Below are 24,375 nucleotides of genomic sequence, written 5' to 3' on the forward strand. Positions count from 1 at the left end.
CCAAGTCAAGACACTAAATTTTCTTTTAAACAATTTTGTTGTTTTGTTTTAAAGTACTTGAACCATAAATCTTACGGTGAAAAATAAAATAAAATTTTATAAAGTTTATTCAAATGACACTCAATTTTAAACATTTCCAGGTAAACCAGTTTAATTTGGTCAGAACAGACAGCAATCAAACTTAGTAGAAGGGAAGGCTCTCTGTATATACTGTGGTCAGAACTTAATATCTAAAATGTGTTGTGAACATCATGAATCATCATCATCATGAAAAAAAAAAATTGCTTTTACATTTGCATGTAACAAAACTACACAGTGTAACTACAGTGACAGACACAGTCTCACAGGAAATCACATAATAAAATTGTTGGTGCGTGTAGTTTTTCCAATATATGTATATTACATAATTTCAGCATGTGGGGACAGCTGACCAGTTTTATGGCAGGATATAATTCACAGCATGACATCATCTCCTAACCAAATAGCTAAACCACTGGAAATCAAACAAAAACTCACTTCATATCAGGATCCATAAATGGAAGAATATTGTACGCAATGGTTATGACATTTGGTGTCTGAAGTTTCAGCAAAAAAATTACAAAGAAGATTTCAATTCTGTGCTTTTCAAGACAATTGAGACATGAATATCATGGCTATATCTTGTACACAGGGGTCTACTTAATAAAACAATGGAAATGTAAACAACATGATTAAAACTGCATGATCACGTTTTACAAAGTACAAAGTGTCATGTGTACCCTATAGACTAACCACTAGTCTGCATCAAATCGGTCAATATTAATTCTTACCATCCTCGTTCAACGACAGGCAGTTGATTTTAATCTCTTTAGCTATCTCATTCAAAGAAATAGGAGTTTTTCTTTCACTATTATTGTGATAATTCCAAGACAAAAACATTTATAAGCTGACTACATTTGAAGAGTGTTTGTGAATCCAGGTACCAGGTGTGTTTTTTTATGACTTTGATCTGGACTTTCAACTGGAAGGCATCATCATATACAGGGTTCAATTCTGATCAAGGATAGCTTGTGTGAAGGCATCATCATATACAGGGTTCAATTCTGATCAAGGATAGCTTGTGTGAAGGCATCATCATATACAGGGTTCAATTCTGATCAAGGATAGCTTGTGTGAAGGCATCATCATATACAGGGTTCAATTCTGATCAAGGATAGCTTGTGTGAAGGCATCATCATATACAGGGTTCAATTCTGATCAAGGATAGCTTGTGTGAAGGCATCATCATATACAGGGTTCAATTCTGATCAAGGATAGCTTGTGTGAAGGCATCATCATATACAGGGTTCAATTCTGATCAAGGATAGCTTGTGTGAAGGCATCATCATATACAGGGTTCAATTCTGATCAAGGATAGCTTGTGTGAAGGCATCATCATATACAGGGTTCAATTCTGATCAAGGATAGCTTGTGTGAAGGCATCATCATATACAGGGTTCAATTCTGATCAAGGATAGCTTGTGTGAAGGCATCATCATATACAGGGTTCAATTCTGATCAAGGATAGCTTGTGTGAAGGCATCATCATATACAGGGTTCAATTCTGATCAAGGATAGCTTGTGTGAAGGCATCATCATATACAGGGTTCAATTCTGATCAAGGATAGCTTGTGTGAAGGCATCATCATATACAGGGTTCAATTCTGATCAAGGATAGCTTGTGTGAAGGCATCATCATATACAGGGTTCAATTCTGATCAAGGATAGCTTGTGTGAAGGCATCATCATATACAGGGTTCAATTCTGATCAAGGATAGCTTGTGTGAAGGCATCATCATATACAGGGTTCAATTCTGATCAAGGATAGCTTGTGTGAAGGCATCATCATATACAGGGTTCAATTCTGATCAAGGATAGCTTGTGTGAAGGCATCATCATATACAGGGTTCAATTCTGATCAAGGATAGCTTGTGTTTCTAAGAAAGCTGAGATCACGGACCATTCTATGCTATCCTTGGACAAGGCTCTTTACTACAATTTCTCTGGACAGAATCATAGGCTTCCTGAATGTTGTTCAGTCAGGTAGTCACCAACTACTACAAAGAGACCTCATTTGAAAATGACTCTGGCTTCGATAAATTAACTGAGGAAAAAAAACAAAGACTTGATGGAAAAAATTCTGTCAGCTGACCAGTAACGCAACAATAGTATATGACCAAATTATAAATTGTATGGACGGTCTTACATAATAAATATACAAAAGTGAAAAAAAAAAAAAAAAAAAAATGAATACCAAATTAAACAACAGCAGGAAATTTATTTCATACACCTAAGATTGGCAATGGAAGAACATATATTGATTGGAATTCAATATGAAATGAATCAAATTGAAAGCTGATTGCATGATATCTGGAAGTAAAATTGATTCTTCATTTTATTACAATAAAACATGTCCAATATCTATTGGCTGAATAGCAACCAGACGCACATATGATGTATTTATTTATTTATTGTGTTCCAACGATGATGCTGCAGGAAATCAACTAAATCAATCAGTGAAAGAAATCATTCTATCACTAAAATTACTCATACAATGTTAAAGAAAATGAAAGGCCATCAAATTATTTTATAAAAATGAGTCATATTGTCTGAAGGGCAAAAATAACAAAAGTACATGTACCCTTCTTCCATATTCTAGACACACAGGTATTATAGATGATGATATTGTAGAATCATTTCCTTTTAAAGTGGATTCTTCAACATGCCAAGCAGTAGTTAATAATTTTATACTGTACTTTGTTTTGTAAATTTTTTTCCGGTATAAAAATCCTGTTATTTGTCAAAATCATGCAACAGAAAATGATGAGTGGATATCGACTGGCTTTGGACACACAAGTAATCTGGAGACTTGCACTGCATTAAAGTTACAACTGACATCTTACGAAATCAATGGTATTGGTACATTTAACGATAAAAATCTTAGATATTGATTATTCAAAGACATAAAAGACATTCATGCCATAAAACATTAGCCAATTAGAACAGGAATAGAGGCAGTTGAGACATATTAAAATTTACATGCACTAAAGACTTCAAGACAGTCTCTTTAAGAAGTACTGATTAAGAGTACATCTACATGTATATATATTCTATACTGGCCCCATCTTTGTTGCCAGATCTGAAGCAGGCATGCGCAGTGACACGTGGTGTTGAAACAGACATATAATCCAACAGTGTCGCTCCTGTTTATATCCTCTACAACTGTCTTTTACTACCTTTTGTAGCAGATATAAAATTTTACAAAGAAGAGTGTAGGCATTGTATTTGCTAACTAAAGTCATGGTAATTATTACTGAAAAGAAAAGGACATATACATGTGAAGTTGATAATTCACTATGCATGAATTGCCTTCTGTGGCCTATAGCTATAAATAAAGGAAAGGTTTTTAAATCCGATATAGATAATTATAAAATCCATTGAATTATGGGGCTATTGTACCTCCCATCAAGATTTTTGACATTTCTTTTGACCATTTTTAGTTTCTTCCTCTGCCCCAAACACTCCATGTCATTATAGCATCAGTAATGAGTCCTAGAATAAGATATAATTAACAGCTGGACAATGGAGTTAAATTCATCTTTGGCCAAACTGTATGTAACAATTTGTATTGAAATGTGATGATATATCATGTTGTGTCTTTTGGACATTCCTTGTAACACATACAAAACTGTGTAAGGTATCATTTTCTTTTACTGTAGGTAACATATATAAATAACTCATTGACAATATTTACTAAGATAAACTATATATCACATTCACCTGTAAATAACTGTATAAAAACGACAAATCACCACAAGTTTTAACCGACTATAAGAATGATTTTTGAAACTTTTCCTTAGATATACAGTATTTAAGGATGAAATGTTATGACAAGTTGTATCTTAACTTACTCCTCTCGACACTGAGATACTCAGTGTTCAGCTGTCATTCAAGTCTGACAAATATATTCCATATTTTAATCCCAGTCCCAATCATAGACATAGCTCATTAAGGGCAGTTTTTAGTTTAAACATATTCTATTGTCAAATAATGAAACAAAGAGATCAGACACCAGTAATTACAACTGATGGAATGTCGTGTACAAGGCTATACTACAACTGATGGAATGTCGTGTACTAGGCTGTACTACAACTGATGGAATGTCATGTACTAGGCTGTACTACAACTGATGGAATGTCGTGTACAAGGCTGTACTACAACTGATGGAATGTCGTGTACTAGGCTGTACTACAACTGATGGAATGTCGTGTACTAGGCTGTACTACAACTGATGGAATGTCGTGTACAAGGCTGTACTACAACTGATGGAATGTCGTGTACAAGGCTGTACTACAACTGATGGAATGTTGTGTACAAGGCTGTACTACAACTGATGGAATATCGTGTACTAGGCTGTACTACAACAGATGGAATGTCATGTACTAGGCTGTACTACAACTGATGGAATGTCCTGTACTAGGCTGTACTACAACTGATGGAATGTCATGTACTAGGCTGTACTAGGTTGTACTACAACTGATGGAATGTCGTGTACAAGGCTGTACTACAACTGATGGAATGTCATGTACAAGGCTGTACTACAACTGATGGAATGTCGTGTACAAGGCTGTACTACAACTGATGGAATGTCGTGTACAAGGCTGTACTACAACTGATGGAATGTCATGTACAAGGCTGTACTACAACTGATGGAATGTCGTGTACAAGGCTGTACTACAACTGATGGAATGTCGTGTACAAGGCTGTACTACAACTGATGGAATGTCGTGTACAAGGCTGTACTACAACTGATGGAATGTCGTGTACTAGGCTGTACTACAACTGATGGAATGTCGTGTACAAGACTACTACAACTGATGGAATGTCATGTACTAGGCTGTACTACAACTGATGGAATGTCGTGTACTAGGCTGTACTACAACTGATGGAATGTCGTGTACAAGACTGTACTACAACTGATGGAATGTCATGTACTAGGCTGTACTACAACTGATGGAATGTCGTGTACAAGGCTGTACTACAACTGATGGAATGTCGTGTACTAGGCTGTACTACAACTGATGGAATGTCGTGTACAAGGCTGTACTACAACTGATGGAATGTCGTGTACAAGACTGTACTACAACTGATGGAATGTCATGTACTAGGCTGTACTACAACTGATGGAATGTCGTGTACTAGGCTGTACTACAACTGATGGAATGTCGTGTACTAGGCTGTACTACAACTGATGGAATGTCATGTACTAGGGTGTACAAGGCTGTACTACAACTGATGGAATGTCATGTACTAGGCTGTACTACAACTAATGGAATGTCGTGTACTAGGCTGTACTACAACTGACGGAATGTCGTGTACTAGGCTGTACTACAACTAATGGAATGTCGTGTACTAGGCTGTACTACAACTGATGGAATGTCGTGTACAAGGCTGTACTACAACTGATGGAATGTCGTGTACTAGGCTGTACTACAACTGATGGAATGTCGTGTACAAGGCTGTACTACAACTGATGGAATGTCGTGTACAAGACTGTACTACAACTGATGGAATGTCATGTACTAGGCTGTACTACAACTGATGGAATGTCGTGTACTAGGCTGTACTACAACTGATGGAATGTCGTGTACAAGACTGTACTACAACTGATGGAATGTCATGTACTAGGCTGTACTACAACTGATGGAATGTCGTGTACAAGGCTGTACTACAACTGATGGAATGTTGTGTACAAGGCTGTACTACAACTGATGGAATGTCATGTACAAGGCTGTACTACAACTGATGGAATGTCATGTACTAGGTTGTACAAGGCTGTACTACAACTGGTGGAATGTCATGTACTAGGTTGTACTACAACTGGTGGAATGTCATGTACTAGGGTGTACAAGGCTGTACTACAACTGGTGGAATGTCATGTACAAGGCTGTACTACAACTGATGGAATGTCGTGTACAAGACTGTACTACAACTGATGGAATGTCGTGTACTAGGCTGTACTACAACTGGTGGAATGTCATGTACTAGGTTGTACTACAACTGATGGAATGCCGTGTATTAGGCTGTACTACAACTGATGGAATGTCGTGTACTAGGCTGTACTAGACTGTACTACAACTGATGGAATGTCATGTACTAGGCTGTACTACAACTGATGGAATGTCGTGTACAAGGCTGTACTACAACTGATGGAATGTCGTGTACAAGTCTGTACTACAACTGATGGAATGTCGTGTACTAGGCTGTACTACAACTGATGGCATGTCGTGTACAGGGCTGTACTACAACTGATGGAATATCGTGTACTAGGCTGTACTACAACTGATGGAATGTCATGTACTAGGCTGTACTACAACTGATGGAATGTCGTGTACAAGTCTGTACTACAACTGATGGAATGTCGTGTACTAGGCTGTACTACAACTGATGGAATGTCGTGTACTAGGCTGTACTACAACTGGTGGAATGTCGTGTACTAGGCTGTACTACAACTGATGGAATGTCATGTACTAGGCTGTACTACAACTGATGGAATGTCATGTACTAGGCTGTACTACAACTGATGGAATGTCGTGTACTAGGCTGTACTACAACTGGTGGAATGTCGTGTACTAGGCTGTACTACAACTGATGGAATGTCGTGTACTAGGTTGTACTACAACTGATGGAATGTCGTGTACTAGGTTGTACTACAACTGATGGAATGTCGTGTACTAGGCTGTACTACAACTGATGGAATGTCGTGTACTAGGCTGTACTACAACTGATGGAATGTCATGTACTAGGGTGTACTACAACTGATGGAATGTCGTGTACTAGACTGTACTACAACTGATGGAATGTCATGTACTAGGCTGTACTACAACTGATGGAATGTCATGTACTAGGCTGTACTACAACTGATGGAATGTCGTGTACTAGGCTGTACTACAACTGATGGAATGTCGTGTACAAGGCTGTACTACAACTGATGGAATATCGTGTACTAGGCTGTACTACAACTGATGGAATGTTGTGTACTAGAAATTAGCTATTGGCCAAATTGATTGAAACAACTCATGATCACTAGTAGCCTAGGCATTAAAGATAATTCTTCATTTTGGTTACAAATAAAACATCATTTATCGGTTAGGATGAAAACCTAACCAGATATATATCTGGAACATCTGGATAAGTTCTCATTCTATAAAGTATAATCAGAGAGTCAAAAGGAAAGAGAAAGAAAAGTATTTGATGAAAGCATTTAATCCCAAACAGAATAGTCTTACCTAAATGTATCAGAACTGTAATGATACTTTCTCCTGTGTTAATATGATGTCACTTTTGAACTGTCTATGAGGTCATAATTTGTAACGATGTACACTATGTAAAACATCTAAGAAGAAATGAAAGCGCTATGTTATCCAACTTAACGTGTTTTCGAGTCTTAACTTTTTTCTATATTTGCTGGGCATGGAGATTTTCACAACAATTTTACTACACATGTATATATATATTGTTATATGTGGTATATGCCAGACAAATTACAAGAAAGACAATGATGCTTTTTGTTTCATTAATGAATTCATGATAAGGATATAGATTAGAGTATAAAAATGAACAGTACTTTCTCAGGGACATGTAATAATCTTTTCATAAATATGCAATTCTGGTGATTTATAGACTTAGCCAAAATATCAGACATTTTTATCTATTTCATCCTCTGAATATTACAGGCGACCATATTAGCGAAGACTGACAGATCTGTCGTGCTAACACAGGATTCAGCTCCCCCAGGAGACATAAAAATCACTTTGCAAGTTTTGAACCGATAAACAATAGGCCATATTCTTCACTTACCGTGCTCATAACAAATGTTGCCAAGGGCTCGACAGATCTGAGTTGCCAGGGTGATATCCTCGGTTGATTTGAGCATGTTCAATAAAAGTGGGACAAAGCCTTTGTCAACACATGCTTTTCTTACAGATTCTGAAAATTATAAAAATAATAATTTCATATTTTCTGTGAAATGACAGTCTGACAAAAATAAGGGTACCTTTATAAGTATGTTTTTTTGTGTTATAATCTTAAATATACTCTACAATGGACCTGTACATATCCTGTTCTGAAATCAAATTAAGGAACAATTTAGCAATAGTTTGTTGCTCCTTGTGAACAATTGATACCAAAATATTTTTAAAAAATCACAGTTTTCTTGGCAATTAAAACCATGTAACCAGGAAACCCCTAATTGTTAGTTGCTTATTTCAAGCCTGTTTTCAAACACTGACGAACTGAAGTGGAAGTGAGATGGAAATTCAAACACAGATCTTCTACATAAATAGCATGTTCCTTACAATACCTCAACCATCAACACAATTAAGTGATATTTTTATACATTTAAATATAATACTTTTTGTAAAGGCTGCAGGTTAACTCTCCATAGTAGGAGACATGACCACATGTAATTATGCCATAAACTCTCCTTATCAATTCTCCATGCCCATATTTTCCATGTGTTTTTAATTTATTGTAAAAGGGATCTTATTTGTGCAATCAGAGGTTTATATATGTAAATAAGCTGAGGCGGAGGGGAGATATTTTAACTGGTCATGGGTCTCAAACCAAAAGGAGAGTGAATGGAATGAAAAAAAAGGATTACTTTTGGGACAGACGGATGAGACTTTATTCAAGAAAGAAAAATTTGCAGCAACAATGAAGAAGTTGTGAGCAAAGACCACAATATCAACTAGTTTGGCCTACGTACAGAGTAACTGTAGCAAGGTTTTAGTTCTGTAAATCTTTGATCATTAACATTGAGTTTGTACTCGTTACTGGCATTATTCTTATTACACCATGGATGAAATATGAATTAATTCCTCGGAAATGAAAATATAAATAAGAACAAATTTACAAGACATTTACCTTCAGGCCTTAGCCATCAAGGGCTTCTTCAGGTAGATTGATGTTTATTTGTGTCATCAAGATAGATGATGTCATCAACAATTTTGAATGTGTATAATTATATACAAGTAGACATTGTCTGTGATAGTTAAACATAATGTTATATTATTATGGACATGCTTTCATAGCTTTTTTCAGCCAAGATTTTAAGCAGCCCTCGTCAATTTGTGTATACTAAATAATTTTTTTTCTTGGGGAAAAAACTAGCTTTTGGCTGTAAAAAAGAGCGAAAAATATCGCTGGTATTGCACTTTGTATATTCTTCATCTACTTTAAAATTACTTACGCTTCCAATCCCCGCGTTCAAATACACATGGGTTTTACACATGTACAATAACACAACTACATCCATACCCAACTTCAAAAGGTGGATGATATATATGATTCCAGACATCAACTAAACCTTACATAATCTTAAAATCTACGTAAAACCAGACCTTCCACTATAAAGTCTCCTGTGTAATACAAAAATCTTTGGCTCTAAAAAAGAAAGTAGTAAATCCCTATGGTATTTCATCATTATACAAGAGTTCACAGAAACTCTGATATGACTAATGGATGTTACCTTATAGGGTATAGACATGTGATTTAAATAAATTATTCATTTATACATACAAACATGCAACTGACATGAATGTGCTGAAAATGGCAGCAGGACTTTTCAAATTTACATTTTTAGGCAACATGTCATGTACAAATGTATATATTTCCACAAAAAAAAAAAAAAAATCATAAATAAATAAAATTTAAATTAATCCAACAAAAGTAACAGGCATCATCTCCTCATCTCCAATAGGTAGCACATGTACTATAACTGTGTCTATCTACATCTATGTTTCTGAACCACAAGGTACAGGTTCAGTTGGTAGGGTGTGAACCTGGGGCTCAGTTGTGAACCTGGGAGAGGGTGAACCTGGGAGAGGGGGGGGGGGGGGGGGGGGGGGGGGGGGGGGGGAGCAATGGCTCACTCAGTTGGTAGGGTGTGAGCCTGGGGGGAACCATGGCTCAGTTGGTGAACCTTGGAGGGGGGGACAATGGCTCACTCAGTTGGTAGGGTGTGAACCTGTGGGGAACCATGGCTCAGTTGCAATTGATAGGTTATCAGACAGATACAACCTCATATGAAGATCCCTATGTTACATAGTTTGTCTTCCTCAGGAAGCTCACAGATCATCCTGTGCTGTTGGATTTTGTCATATGAAAATAAACTTCACCTCAATTGCTCTGGATAACATTCAGTGGTCGTCCCATGACCAATTCATTTTAATTCTCATACCATTATTCTGGATAGCATTCAGTGGTCGTCCCATGGCCAATTCATTATAATTCTCAAGCTATTACAGTGTTCCAGCTAGGATTTGAAAAGGGCAGGGTGCTGCCTAAAAAAAGGGCATATTTGTGCGCGACATTTTTTCCGGGCCTATCTATCTTCTACCTTATTTTACAGGACAATTCAAGTACATCCATGCATTACATATGACCTGATTCATAAGAGACAAATAGAAATCTGCTGATTTTTTTTTATTATTTCGTTTGTGTGTAAAAATGTCCTCCTTCTCCTCTTTATTCTTCAAATATTGTTTTAAATTTTGATGGTAAAAGTTATGACCTAGAATAATTCAAAAATAAAATGATATTAGCATTATTTCAATTTAAGGGTGTATTGAGAGAATCCATATACGATAATTACGACCAATCAAAAAGTTACTATCAGATTATAGTCAACAGAGCGATATTTTCAACCAGAAGTTAGTCTGTCCGTTGTGATTGTAAGACGACTAATTGTAAGTGAAGATATTATAGAGCAAAAGAGAAAAGGTGATCAAGCATATACGAGAAAAAAATGATTAAGTAAAAGAAATTCTATTATTTAATATCTGAATAAAGTTCGTCCAAATAACTACGATGTATCTTGTAAGCGGCGGTAAATTTCTACTTTCACTTTAGACTCTTTAGAAATAACGGTAAACTAAAATCAGGAAATTATAGCAAGTTAACATTTTCTTGAATTAATTATAAGAAATGGTAAACGAATTAGGGCCGATCATGATTTGCAAGTTTCTGATCAAACATTTGTTCTGTTGCTCTCGTAAACAAACGGTCCCCGCGTGTTGTAGAAATGTAATCACTTGGCTATCACATGACCCGCAGTTAATGCAGAGTCGGCATTTCAGATACGAAAATAACACAATATAAACTAAACTTTTGCAACCATTATTCACATGAGCAGATATTTTTATGTGTCCTTTATTTATTTATGAAAAATAAACATTTTGTATAGAAATCCGTCAATCCAACAAGGAATTTGCGACATCTGCATTTACAACGAACCATTTCCGGCGTCCCGCCAAACTTCATCAACTAAAATCAACCGAAAGCTAATTTTGATCACTGGAAAATCACTGGAAAAAAAAGTTGTTTGGTTTACACCAGAAGGATTTCGTGATGTCATGTGAAGAAATTTTCAAAGATATATAGATCGATTGCCAATTGCACACGTGCTCATGGGATAACTTTACGACAAACGTGCGGCTCTTTTCGGTCTTGTCAAAAGTTGTTTACATTTAAGTAAAACAACATTTCCATCCATTATCATTACTTTGTCCATCTTCAAAAAGCCTTCGTGATTATGATTTAATTGGATTACCAATCGATCCTATCGACTCGTCACGGTTAAATGAATCTATTAAAACACCAGCTCGATCCCCAGCTGACCGATCTCTGCCTCGGGCAGCGTCCATCAATACCGTGGATAAGGGTCTAACACAGGTAAGGGGACTGGTGTTACAGGTGGCCAATTAGTGACTGACTGACTGACTGTATATTGCATGGCTTCAGCAAATCGGATCTAGAGTATACGAGGCAAAATGAGCATCAATGACACTTAGAAGAAGGGCAGTACTACAGGAAAAGGGGCGGGGCGCATTTCTAACTTTGAATTAGGGGCAGGGCGCCGCACCCTGCTAACCCGACCTAGCTGGAACACTGTATTATTCTGGATAGCATTCCGTGGTCGTCCCATGGCCAATTAATTTTAATTCTCATACCATTATTCTGGATAGCATTTAGAGGTCGTCCCATGACCAATTCATTTTAATTCTCATACCATTATTCTAGATAGCATTCTGCATTCACCCCATGGCCAATTCACTACAGTTCTCATATATTTTCTGGATAGCATTCTGCATTCACCCCATGACCAATTCACTATAATTGGTTACTGGGGAATGTCTTTCTACCAGTAACTGTTCCAAATAAAGGATTGGAGTCATGTGAAGAAGTGATTGTTCATGCGCATGCATACTGGTTGAAAGACTTTACATTTCTTAGTCAGAAGTTATGAGGCAATTGTTCCTCTCCACTATCCTCCCCATCAAGAAAATATACTTGTATTTGAATAAGCCACAACTAATATAAGACAAATCTAATAAAAAAAACAACAAAAAACTAAAAACAAATCCTAAGAACTTACAGAAAGACAACGAACAAGAAACATACATATTAGTGACAACATGAATTACAGACATGTATATATATGCATACTAACCACTTTTGGCCAGTTCAGCAAGTACCATGACAACTTTGAGCTGAAGATCTCCTGTCCCCTGAGTTAGGTTTTTGTAGAGTTCATTGAGAATTCCACATTCAACAAATCCATGAGTATGGCTGTCAAGGTCCTCTGTTAAAACAATAACAACCTATATAATCAATGTGATTCATAGCTTAGAATACAGCAGCAAACCAAATCTGTGTTAAAGCATATATCATAAAGTGACAGCTGATGCTTGTTACAAATGTTTGAAAATTACAGAAACCTGTATGAAATAAAAGCAACTCACATATACCCCCCCCCCCCCCCCCCCCCCCCCCCCCCCCCCCCCCAGGCCCTTTATAAAAGTGGTCAAGTGACATTAAACCTCAACAATTAATGGTCATGATCAATACAACCTAATACAAGTATTAAACCATAATACTATGGAAATTATAACTTATACAATCAATAAATACATCAAGCCAGTGTTATCAGTGCAAAATATATACAAGTCTGACATTGGCATTACTGCTAACCTCCACTGAATTTCTGGAGAAATGATAGGACAGCATCTAGACTAGGAAGGAGATCCTCCTGAGTTGTGGACAGCTGTAGATTCTCCAGGAGAGCAACTGCTTCAGAGTATTCTTCAGGTTCAGCTTAAGATGTAGAAAGTTAAAACATATATATCAAAACCATCTCTTCAAAATGTGTAGTCTCATCCAAATCTCTATGAAATCTTTTTTAACAATCTTGCCTAGCAGGTATACGTAGGATATACCAATTTTATCTGCAAGCTGTCCCCATTGCATGATTTGTAAGAGCAACTAAATTTGAGATCTTATCTTCTTTCTATTCTTCTTTCTCTTTAATTTCCTAATGTCTCCCTTCATACTGCCTCACTTTTGGCCTTTGGTTAAGCTTTCGCTCTAGTGGAGAAGTTAAGGCTTAAAGTTGGGTTCTGTCCCCTGGCCAAGACATAAACCAGAGTCTATAAAAATAGTAGTTGCTAATTCTTCTTATATTAATTAGAGCTCAGCATTTTCGGGAGTGGGACAACAGGTTCACCTTCACCTGTATATTTCGATTTTTTTTCACTCGTGCTTCGCATTCGTGAAAATATCGATATTCTGTCATACTCGTGAAATATATGTTATATTTAACGGGAAACCATTCAATTTTCTTTTTATTGCATTTCATATACTTAAAAACAAAATTGAAAACATCGAAAAAATAATAGTGTCAAAAAGTGCGGGAATCAGTAATGACATCATCTCTTTGTGATGTTCCTCCACGTCAACTTGCCGTGACGTGGCAAGTCACGGCAAGTGACTTTAATTTTGTTTTTAAGTATATGAAATGCAATAAAAAGAAAATTGAATCGTTTCCCATAATATATAACAAATATTTCACTCGTATGACAAAATATTTCGATATTTTTCACTCGTGCTTCGCACTCGTGAAAATATTGATATTCTGTCATACTCATGAAATATATATGTTATATTAAACGGGAAACCATTCAATATCCTCTATATATTTCACTGGCAAAAATGCAATAAAATCAATTTTGTTCAATACATATTATATATCACAAGTTCATAGCACAAATAATCCTAAAGTCATGATTGGTAATATAACATTTCAATAAAATTCAAGAAAATTTAAATCTAAATTTAAAACACACGTCCTTGTTAAAATCAATGCACATTGGCAGCCATTGTATAAATTTGTAATCAACCCTACACACATTTGTCATTTGATCCCAGGTCAAGGAAAGAGAATATTGAAATAGGTGGTGCATGTTTTAAGCTTTACAAAAATAGGTACATACAGGCATAATGAAAGTGGCAATGACCTAATAGCTCATACACTTTTGCTGAATAATCAATGTGGGTTAAGCCTTTGCCATATTGAGCCAATGATCCAATGTGTAGGTAATATAATATTAAAATACAGAAAACATACATAGGCTATATCACCCTTTTAGAATTCTTCTGATCTCCATGTTCAATTAAACAACATTTTTTTATCTGTTTATTTCGATTCTCTTTCATGGAATTCATATGGCAACCAGGTTTGGTTTATTTTTCAATGTTATTTTAGTTGCAGTTTACTATGTGCTATTATCATTATGTATTTTTTCGAGAGCTAAAAAAGAACAAAGTCGTTTTATTTTATTACTAAAAAGTGGAGTAACAATTAAACCACAGTATTTTGTTTCGTCGCATGTAACACTATGTTAATTGTTTTAAAAATGATTTTTTTATTTAAAAATATGTAATAATTACGAATATTTAAATTTTGTTCATATACAAACTTATGCTGCACCGCATCCTATAGCAGCATAATGAAATATCAACGGCCTAGTCATGTGTAAAATTCAATTTCGTTTCCTAACAATCGTAAATTTCAGCGAAGAATCAAAACATGTCAATAACTTGTCTGGAATTCTTACCCATTGTTGATGTTAGTGCTGATATCCCTTTCTCTTTTACTTCAATGGAATACACAAAATAAATTAGTCCAAAATAGTATCGTGGTCTATATCAACGCTGCCATGACACCGGATATCATAAAAGTACAACTTCCGCAACAAATTCACACCCTAATAATTCAGTCGTAATCCTGCGATAACACAAAGGAAGGCAAAATACTTGAAGAGCCAAGCAAAATATTCGTAGCGGTTTCGGTAAATCACCGCTAACTTGAACTAGATTCGGGTTGTGAATTCTTCGCTGTAGAAATATATCAAGCCTCCACTGTCCTTAACCAGCACATCTAGGGATAACGTTTCACGAGAAAAGTACATGCACATTAATTATTAAAAAATGATAAAACATGTTAAACAAGTGATTTCCTGCTTCTATATTTAGGAAACCAATGGTCCCTAAATTTAGATCTTTGGACCCGACGGGGTTTTCGATCACTTCCGACAATTTTTATTTTAACATCTATATCTTTTCAAGATGTTTCTTAAACAGTTATTTTGATATATACATACTCTTTAGATGTTTATATTGATTCACATTGACTGTAAGTTAGCACGTGCATTATTTAACGGTGTGTGATATCTATTTTTAGAATCGGGCACCCCCTGTAGTAGCGTGATGTGTATTTCGTTTCCTGGCACGAGCCGGGATTATCCCCGACGGGTTTGAAGCGTATATTTCATGGCGGTTTCGGTGAACTCGGGATGTCTTTCACCATAGTTTTGAAGGGTGGACCACCCTGGGGATTTAGAATCCAGGGTGGATTAGAGTATGAGGAACCCATTAAAATAGCGAAGGTAAGTCAAAAATTAATTCCATGTTGGAAAAATACAAGTTTGTTGCAGTTATAAAACTTCGACTGGTTGTGTATTCCATACCAACCTCTGAAAGAGTTCCAACTTTAAACCCCTATGCGAGTGGAACTTCATTGAACAATAACATCAATAGGATATTTCATGATTTTGAACATACTTTATTATCATCATGTTTCATGTTGACAAGTCTGTGCTTTACTTAATGAAAATATTTTATCAGATGTTTTAACTTTTTTTGGGGACGAAAATAAGTCCAATTTGATGGTTCAGTAATCAAGCTGAACAACAGCTGTGAAGTTTTGAAGCCTGCAGCCAATATTCTATCGTACTGCCTGTAGCTTTTCCAGTCAACGCCCAACTGTTATCACAAGAATGATAATAAAATTAAAGTTTGCCTTTTGGTTTTATTACATATAAACAATGCAATATTAAGAATTAAAATTTCGAAAAAAAATGGTAAAATTACAGCTCAATCAGGGCAAAAAAGCAATAACAAGCTTTGTTTTTCATAGTTTTCGAGAGAAGTAAGTAGGCTGTAGTCCCGTGGTCTGGGTGATGTTAGACTTCTGGGACAGTTATGTGGTATTTTGTAATAAAATCAAATTTACTGTGCTGTTTATTATATTTAACGATCAAATTGTGAGAGTATGTGTTTACAAACAGTACAGTAAGTACAGTGATATATCTGATGATGAATTAACTTCAGGAGATAAAATGTGATAAACAATATAACCTAGAAAAATAACCAGATCAACTTGTCAGCAAAAGTGGAAATGATGGTATCTTTTAATTTGTTTATGATCAAACTGATTTTTTCACTTTAGTTTGCATTTTAATAAAGAGTTTTAAAATTCTTTAAATCAATTTCAAATGATTATTAGAATATATGCTACAGATATTTGCTATGGATATCATTTGAGTAACTGTAATGATTTTGTGTACTTTTAAATCCTATTAATACTTGTGAATTTTACATTTTGATGTTTGAAGTAAGCAAGGCTTACAAAGATGCCCAATAGTTACGAAGTAAAATCCTGAAGTATTAGGGTTGTACGTAATAGTTAGTTCTTATGTACTTATGGAAAATACTCTTACCAAAAATGCCTGAACTTATTCCATACAGTATTTATATATTTGAAATAAAGCACTGACTTTAAATTGATCTTAGTTTGATGAGATGCTTACATATCTATGATGTTAGCCCATATGGAAACTATCTCAATTTTCTGTTTGGTTATAAAGTATAATTACCAGAAACAGGCGTGTGGTTCTGGTGTTTGCCTGGAGAAACTAATGCAATTTAATAGTAAAATATGTGATGAAGATCTGGGGAGATAGCATTCATACTGACCAATATTAAAAGTTCCTTTTTATAATATTACATTTCAGACACATTATTGATAAAATAAAGACATTATGAGCCCCCACAAATGAGGGTTGAATATGTTGCTGAAGCTGAATCCTTCATGTGTAGGTTAGAGATGTATATAGGTACATATATACGATCAGAGATGGACTGACGATGCTTGAGAAAAGATGAATGTGATCTGGTGGAACAGTTTGTACATGTAGCTTGGATAATGATGTTCATTCTTGATATCTGATGAAAGGATTAAAGATGTCCATAACGATTACTGACAGCCCCTGACATTCCGGAGTAGATGTAGGATGATCTGTGTATATGGGGTACCAGTAGGTCTAGTACAATACTGGAGTCGAGAGAGATGCTACGTATATAATAGTCTATATACTTATATGATAAGAAAAACCAGACTCTGTAAATGAAATTGTCTTAATATATTATAAAAAATATTATCATTACATGAATTTGTGTCTTTCCAGAATAATTTTTGGCTCTGTAATGAGTTTGAATTGATCTTTAATCAGGTATGAATTATGTTGAAAATAAGTAAAAAATATAAATTTTTAACATATATAAAACACCATGGAATTTGTTTCATGGAGAAAAAGTATATTTAAATTTGGTCAAAGGAAATAATGCTGCGATTGTTAGATTGCAAAGCTCGGTCACAAAGTATTTTTTGTGAGTTGATTGAAAACCACATATTTGTGAGATAAAAGCTTCAAGCATGTAGATAAAATTCGATGAACTAATGTTGAAGGTATTCGCTGTAATTAGAGTCTCTTGGCCGTAAATGCACTCATCTCTTTTTTTCAACATTTATTGAAATTCTATAGATGTTGTGTTATGAGTGCCTCCATTCATATATAATTGTACCACGAAAACAGGGTAATCACTTCACTCTCTCAAGGTCATGGTGTTTTAGAAAAACACTAAACAATTGAGAAATTCTTCTTGGGAATGTGTTCCAACTGTTGCATCTTCTTCATGTACAACCAATGCCATTGTGTAGCACCCCTGCAGCAAATTGTTCCAAGCTAAAGACTGTAAACGCTTATAGATGGTAGATCATCAGGCAATGTAACCTCAGATGTGGTGTTTGATTTCAGGGAGCTCAGGTCATATAACCTTGTGCTGTGGTGGTTGTATTGTTGGGCAAGACACTTTCCTCTATAGCTCTGGATAGACAGCATGAATCATACCTCTTGTATATGTTTAGTGTAGTAGCCACCAACTACTACAAAGGTATCCTGATCCAAAATGACAATGGTTTTTCACAGGGTGTCAAACCCAACAAACAAACACCCTTGCTAAGTATGGTATGTGTGGTGCATATAGAGCCCCATAGATATGTAAATAATCACCATTGTCAATTTCAAATTCTATTATGTAAATTCTTGTGAACTATAGATGGTCTTTCATGTCTTCCATTTGTCAGCAATGGTATTTTATGATGCTCTACTTGTATTCACAAACACACACATATGTATAAATATCCAGTGTAAAGCCAGCTGTGTGACAGTGAAATGTCATTTAAAATTGATATGGCAGTGAGGTTTTTATTACTTAGGTATGCTTGCTTTAGTTTGCAGTACACATACACATAGGATTTCTTCAACATCATGTTGACTGTTTTACATTACAGATTATTTAACTAGTAAATGGAAAGCCTCACATACTGAAATTGTATGGGCATTATACATATATTTACTGAGTTATTGCCCTTTGTTTACCATGCATTACTTTAATATCCATAGGATTGTGTTGTATTTGGATGTCAGCCTCAGATGAAATCAGTCTTTGGAAATAAATCAACTATGTATACCTGTTTACATCAGTGTACAATGATTCATTGCATTCTCCGCATTGTTAAGGAAAAAGAAACATTGAAAATAGAAACATTGAAAATAGAAACATTGAAAATAGAAACATTTTGAAAATAGAAACATTGAAAATAGAAACATTGAAAATTGAATCATTAATGATACGATCAGCTCAACAATTATCTTTTGAAATCCTACCTGTACTTAAACCATATAAGGATTCAAAGAGGTCATAGTTCAGAGGTCAGAGGTTGAGTACTATAGTGTATCATACAGCCAGCCCACTTATATCCACTCCAGCTACTTCCTCAATAGCCTTTACTACTTACTGTTGACCTACATTTATTTTGTGAATGAGTTTGGTTTTAAAAATGTTGTTTTACAGGGACATTTGTATTATGATTGTGTCTTGGAATAAGGAATGGTATGTTATGTACACAATGGTGTACCAGCTGGGTCCTAGGACTTTTGAGGTTAAAAACTTAAATCATATTGATGTACATGTTCCTGTTTTGAAAGAGGAATTTGAAAATGTCTGAAATTATTATAATATACAATATATATATATACCTAGCTGTGTGTTGATGGTTGAATACCTGGTATATAAGATACTGAAGGGTTTAGCATGTATTCAATGGTATATTATAACATCTCTTCATAGTTTCTATTTTATTAAAAAAAAATCAAAGATGTTAATTTTTCAATGTAATGTGAAATAAACTTTAAATCCTTCTAGATCTTCTAAAGCACATTCACACAGTGCTGCTAGAACCAAATTAAATGGAATATGATATTATGGGAAGCTGCCTGCATGGGTATCTCATTGCCTTTCATTTTGTCTAGACGTATAGTTAACATCTGTGTAGATACACTGTAGTTAGCTGTTAAGTAATTATATTGTATAATAATTAATGATATTTACACAACATTAATTGTAGTCTCCCAGGAGGTTTGTGGGCGGGCTGCTGAATGTGGTTTTACTTGTAGGGAATCAAATCTTTAGGTAGGCGGTGAAGTTTAACTGTTAATTGGATCAATTTTCATACATCTGTTTCTGTATCTTCCATACTGTTTTTTGTTAGTTTATTTTTATTCCTTTTGTTTGAGGTATTTTATATTGATATTAAAAATGGCTTCCCTCTAATTGCAGAAATTCTAGTCGTGCCTTTTGCTATGGAGCAGTTTTCAATTTCAGTATTTTCATGGTCATCATTGAAACAAATGGTGAATTAAGTGTTGTTTATGAGTTCAAATTCAGGGTCACTGAAAAAGAAACAAACATTATATCTGTATAAAGTACACATGTTGATAACCTAGTCCATGTACTTAAGGGATTTGAAAGATTTCTCATGAATATATCAATATGTTTATAATTTTTTCTTAGAATTATACCTATTAATTATTAGATTTATCCAGATAGAGCCCTATGTTGTAATTGACACACAGCTTCTGTGCCAGGTTCAAAATGAACGGGTAGGAGAAAGAATGAAAGCATTTTATAATTTGAGTCTTTAGATCATCAAACAATTGGTATCCTTAGATATTGACATTATGTATCAATATAGCTATGCATTCGTTGGTTGTGTTATCAATAGATCATTTCAGATGTGCTATCAGAGAAAACTATGTTTTAGTATATAGAATTAATAATATTACAAGACTTCTGGACAAAATTCCTCCATGTACATGCATCCTAGCCAAACATATGTCTTGTTTTGGCTTGAAGTCTGGAATACGTAGCTATGTAAACGTATATCAGACCAGTGAATATAGATAGGCTGCTGGAATGAAGATGCTAACATGCTTTTGTTTTGACCTCCAAGGTCAGGAGCAGTTTTCATTTTGTCTTTGATCCAATTCTTGATCCTGTGTTCCAAATCTGTTGACCAGATAACCCTTTTTAGGTATATAAGTCTCTGGTAATAGTAGTGTTCAGCCTCAGCAGCACTGACTGAGGTTAATTTGCTGCATCATCTGCTCAATTTAAGCTGTAATTTTATGTTAAATAAATAGACATGACACTTTCTAATTGAAGTAGGTATAATTGTATACTTTTAAGGTACCAACTATTAGTTTGTGTGCACAGAAATCTTACAAATAAATTAGGATATGATATTAATTCAATTGTCCATTGATTAATGCAATGGTTCTTCCCCATGCCACATACATTCCAGTAGCTTGTCCAGATCTTTCAGACAATCTCAATGGTAGGTTATGGTAATGATGTTTGTCATATGGATGAGATTTCCTTAGAATGCTTATATACAGCCTATATTGTCTATATATCCAGATTCAATCAGATTGGCTTCAGTGCAAGACTTTCACGGGTCAGACTGGACATTTCTAGAAGGTCAAAAGGTCTATACATATGGATAGAAAATCAGTTTCTGCAAATCCAGATAAATTTTTTGGATGAAATTGTGTTATTATATAGAATTTTTTTTTAAAATAATTAATTTTGACTGCAGCTAGATTATCATATGTCTTCAAATTTTAAATGTTCTTTTTGTTCAAAAATATCAAATTGTCTTTACTACTAAACACATTAATTACGAGAGCTATAGAATTTATCAGTGTTTGGTAGTTGTTTACATTGTAGGATTACTCTGTGGTATAGATACTTCATTGTAAACAAGTGTAAAAGTTTTAGAATTTTTCATTTACTTCAATTAAAATGAAAAAAAAAAAAAAATGCTTGGCTGCATATTGTCAATGCATGCTTCTCAATGACTGTGTTATATTGAACCTTGGGGTAAGGACTATTATCTAATAGTATTGATCAAACTTTAACCAAACATTGTGAGACATATTTGATTGACCAGAGATTAGATAATGGCTGTGAACGTTGTGTACCCTGTGTGCGTGTGTAGGGGAACTGACAAGGACGGTTGATTCTACTGATATACCTGTATACAAATGTGTGTATTGGTACATCGGTATTTGTTGATTTGAAAATGATCATATCTAATTAGCAGAAATCTTTTGAGATCAACAATTCATTGACGTGTGTAAATAAATGTGAATTGTTTTTTTAATTGAACACTTTGTCTGTCATTGTGAATTAAGGTTAAGTATTTAAATCAGATTTTTCAATCAGTTACATGTAACTGATTTTTTTTTTACTCAAGGGCATCCATTACAAAAGATGCTTGTTTGAATTGGATCATGTACATGTGTTTTACATAGATTGTATACCCTATACAGTATATATATAATTATATGCAAAGTCAGGCATTTAATTTTGTAAACTTGATCATATATTGTACTTTGTTCATAAATACACACAAACACACCTAGTTTTACAACTAGCTGTTGATCGATACCCACATTTCAAATTTCAATGTTGTAGTACTGAATTAAAGTGCCTTGTCATTTTAAATGTATCTAGATGATAAGGGTTCTCATACGGGTTGTGTTTCTTACTCAATACAGTTGTTGTTATCAGTCAGTGCAGGTAGATTAATTACTTTGATTAAAACCAATTGTATACCTTTTGTTATTTTGTATGTAGTCAGCTGTAAATGCCTTTACTAGGCCTAGTGGATACAGAAAATGTGGAACTGTCTAAAATATTTGTTCTTGAAAGTAGTCAAAGTTTTTCCAGGTACACTCTGCTGTATTTAAATCCATGAAATCCTGTTGATAAGATATTTCAAAACTATAACTCTTTTGCAGAGGTTTTTCGTACAGATTTACTGTAAGTGATTTATGCGAATTTGACTGAGGTTTTTCATACAGGATTACTCTATGTAAGTGATTTATGCGTATTTGACTGATGTTTTTCGTACAGGATTAATCCGTATATGATTTATGCATATTTGACTGAGGTTTTTCGTACAAGATTACTCTATGTTAAGTGATTTATGCATATTTGACTGAGGTTTTTCGTACAGGATTAATCCGTATATGATTTATGCATATTTGACTGAGGTTTTTCGTACAAGATTACTCTATGTTAAGTGATTTATGCGTATTCGACTGAGGTTTTTCGTACAGGATTACTCTATGTAAGTGATTTATGCGTATTTGACTGAGGTTTTTCGTACAGGTTTACTGTATGTAAGTGATTTATGCGTATTTGACTGATGTTTTCCATACAGGTTTACTGTACGTAAGTGATTTATGCGTATTTGACTGATGTTTTCCATACAGGTTTACTGTACGTAAGTGATTTATGCGTATTTGACTGAGGTTTTTCATACAGATTTACTCTATGTATATGATTTATGCGTATTTGACTGAGGTTTTTCATACAGGATTACTCTATGTAAGTGGTTTATGCGTATTTGACTGATGTTTCTCATACAGGTTTACTGTATGTAAGTGATTTATGCGTATTTGACTTAGGTTTTTTCGTACAGGTTTATGTATATGATTTATGCGTATTTGACTGAGGTTTTTCATACAGGTTTACTGTACGTAAGTGATTAATGCGTATTTGACTGAGGTTTTTCATACAGATTTACTGTATGTATATAATTTATGCGTATTTGACTGAGGTTTTTCATACAGGATTACTCTATGTAAGTGATTTATGTGTATATCTGACTGAGGTTTTTTGTACAGGTTTAATTACTCTATGTAAGTGATTTATGTGTATATCTGACTGAGGTTTTTTGTACAGGTTTACATCTATGTATATGATTTATGCGTATATGACTTATAATGAAGTTCTGAAATAAAAGAAATTCAAATGGAAAATAGAAAAGTAAATTTTGCACAACATGTTCCTTTTCAAACTATAACTATAATTCACAATAAGTTACAAACCCTACTTTCTGCACGGAATAACTGTACAGTATATTTACAATGTGCATCTGTATTTATGTATATAATGCTAATCAATTGCAAGTGGTAAATTGCTTGTACATGTGGGGACAAGGTCATTTTGTGGAAATGAGTAAAAGTTATTGCTGGTTTCATTGAAAGTTTAAAATGATAGAGTTAATTGATTTATACAATCAATCAAATAATATCTTCAATTTATGGCAAAAGTTGTAATTACTGGGTTGGAGTTAAGGGAGGAAGAATGGTAGACTGTAGGCACTTGTCCGTAGATTCGTGATCTTGGAAGATGAGAATTTTGTAAATTTTATGTTTTCGGTGTCTGATTGCTGAACTTTTTAGACCAGACTGAGGAGATAAGATAAAGATAGAATGTAGGTGAACAATTCTTTACAAAAAACTAATCTTAAGCCAGACCAGGTGGACAGGGGATATTCCCACTCCAGACACTGGATCTGTGTATTATGGTGTCTGAACACCGTGTCAGGTGAGAGGGGACACTTTGGGTTGATATTTTGTTTATATCAGGCTTTGCCAAAGTGTACATGTAAGAATGCATGCCTGTTTGTGTTGTCTGACTCAT

General features: G+C 34.8%; 2 protein-coding genes across 16 annotated transcripts in view; one reads left to right on the forward strand and one right to left on the reverse strand.

The window, feature by feature from the left end:
* Positions 1-15,075, reverse strand: part of LOC117331760 (rap1 GTPase-GDP dissociation stimulator 1-B-like) — a 73,160-nt gene extending 58,085 nt beyond the window's left edge. For both annotated transcript variants that reach the window (XM_033890648.1, XM_033890640.1), the window contains exons 1-4: positions 14,973-15,075; positions 13,051-13,173; positions 12,530-12,661; positions 7,879-8,007 (exon numbers count right to left, since the gene is read on the reverse strand). In XM_033890648.1, the coding sequence (XP_033746539.1) occupies positions 7,879-8,007; positions 12,530-12,661; positions 13,051-13,173; positions 14,973-14,976 (388 nt within the window). In that variant the 5' untranslated portion in view covers positions 14,977-15,075. The remainder of the gene's footprint in view (positions 1-7,878; positions 8,008-12,529; positions 12,662-13,050; positions 13,174-14,972) is intronic.
* Positions 15,076-15,666: 591 nt separating this feature from the next.
* LOC117331777 overlaps positions 15,667-24,375 on the forward strand; it is a 184,221-nt gene continuing 175,512 nt past the window's right edge. For 6 of the 14 annotated variants that reach the window (XM_033890658.1, XM_033890682.1, XM_033890699.1 and 3 more), the window contains exon 1: positions 15,667-15,803. In XM_033890658.1, the coding sequence (XP_033746549.1) occupies positions 15,711-15,803 (93 nt within the window). In that variant the 5' untranslated portion in view covers positions 15,667-15,710. The remainder of the gene's footprint in view (positions 15,804-24,375) is intronic. The other 8 variants (XM_033890733.1, XM_033890743.1, XM_033890714.1 and 5 more) reach the window with 3 other exon arrangements.

The sequence above is a fragment of the Pecten maximus genome, chromosome 1 (genome assembly GCF_902652985.1).
Source record: "Pecten maximus chromosome 1, xPecMax1.1, whole genome shotgun sequence".
In the NCBI taxonomy this organism is placed as follows: domain Eukaryota; kingdom Metazoa; phylum Mollusca; class Bivalvia; order Pectinida; family Pectinidae; genus Pecten; species Pecten maximus.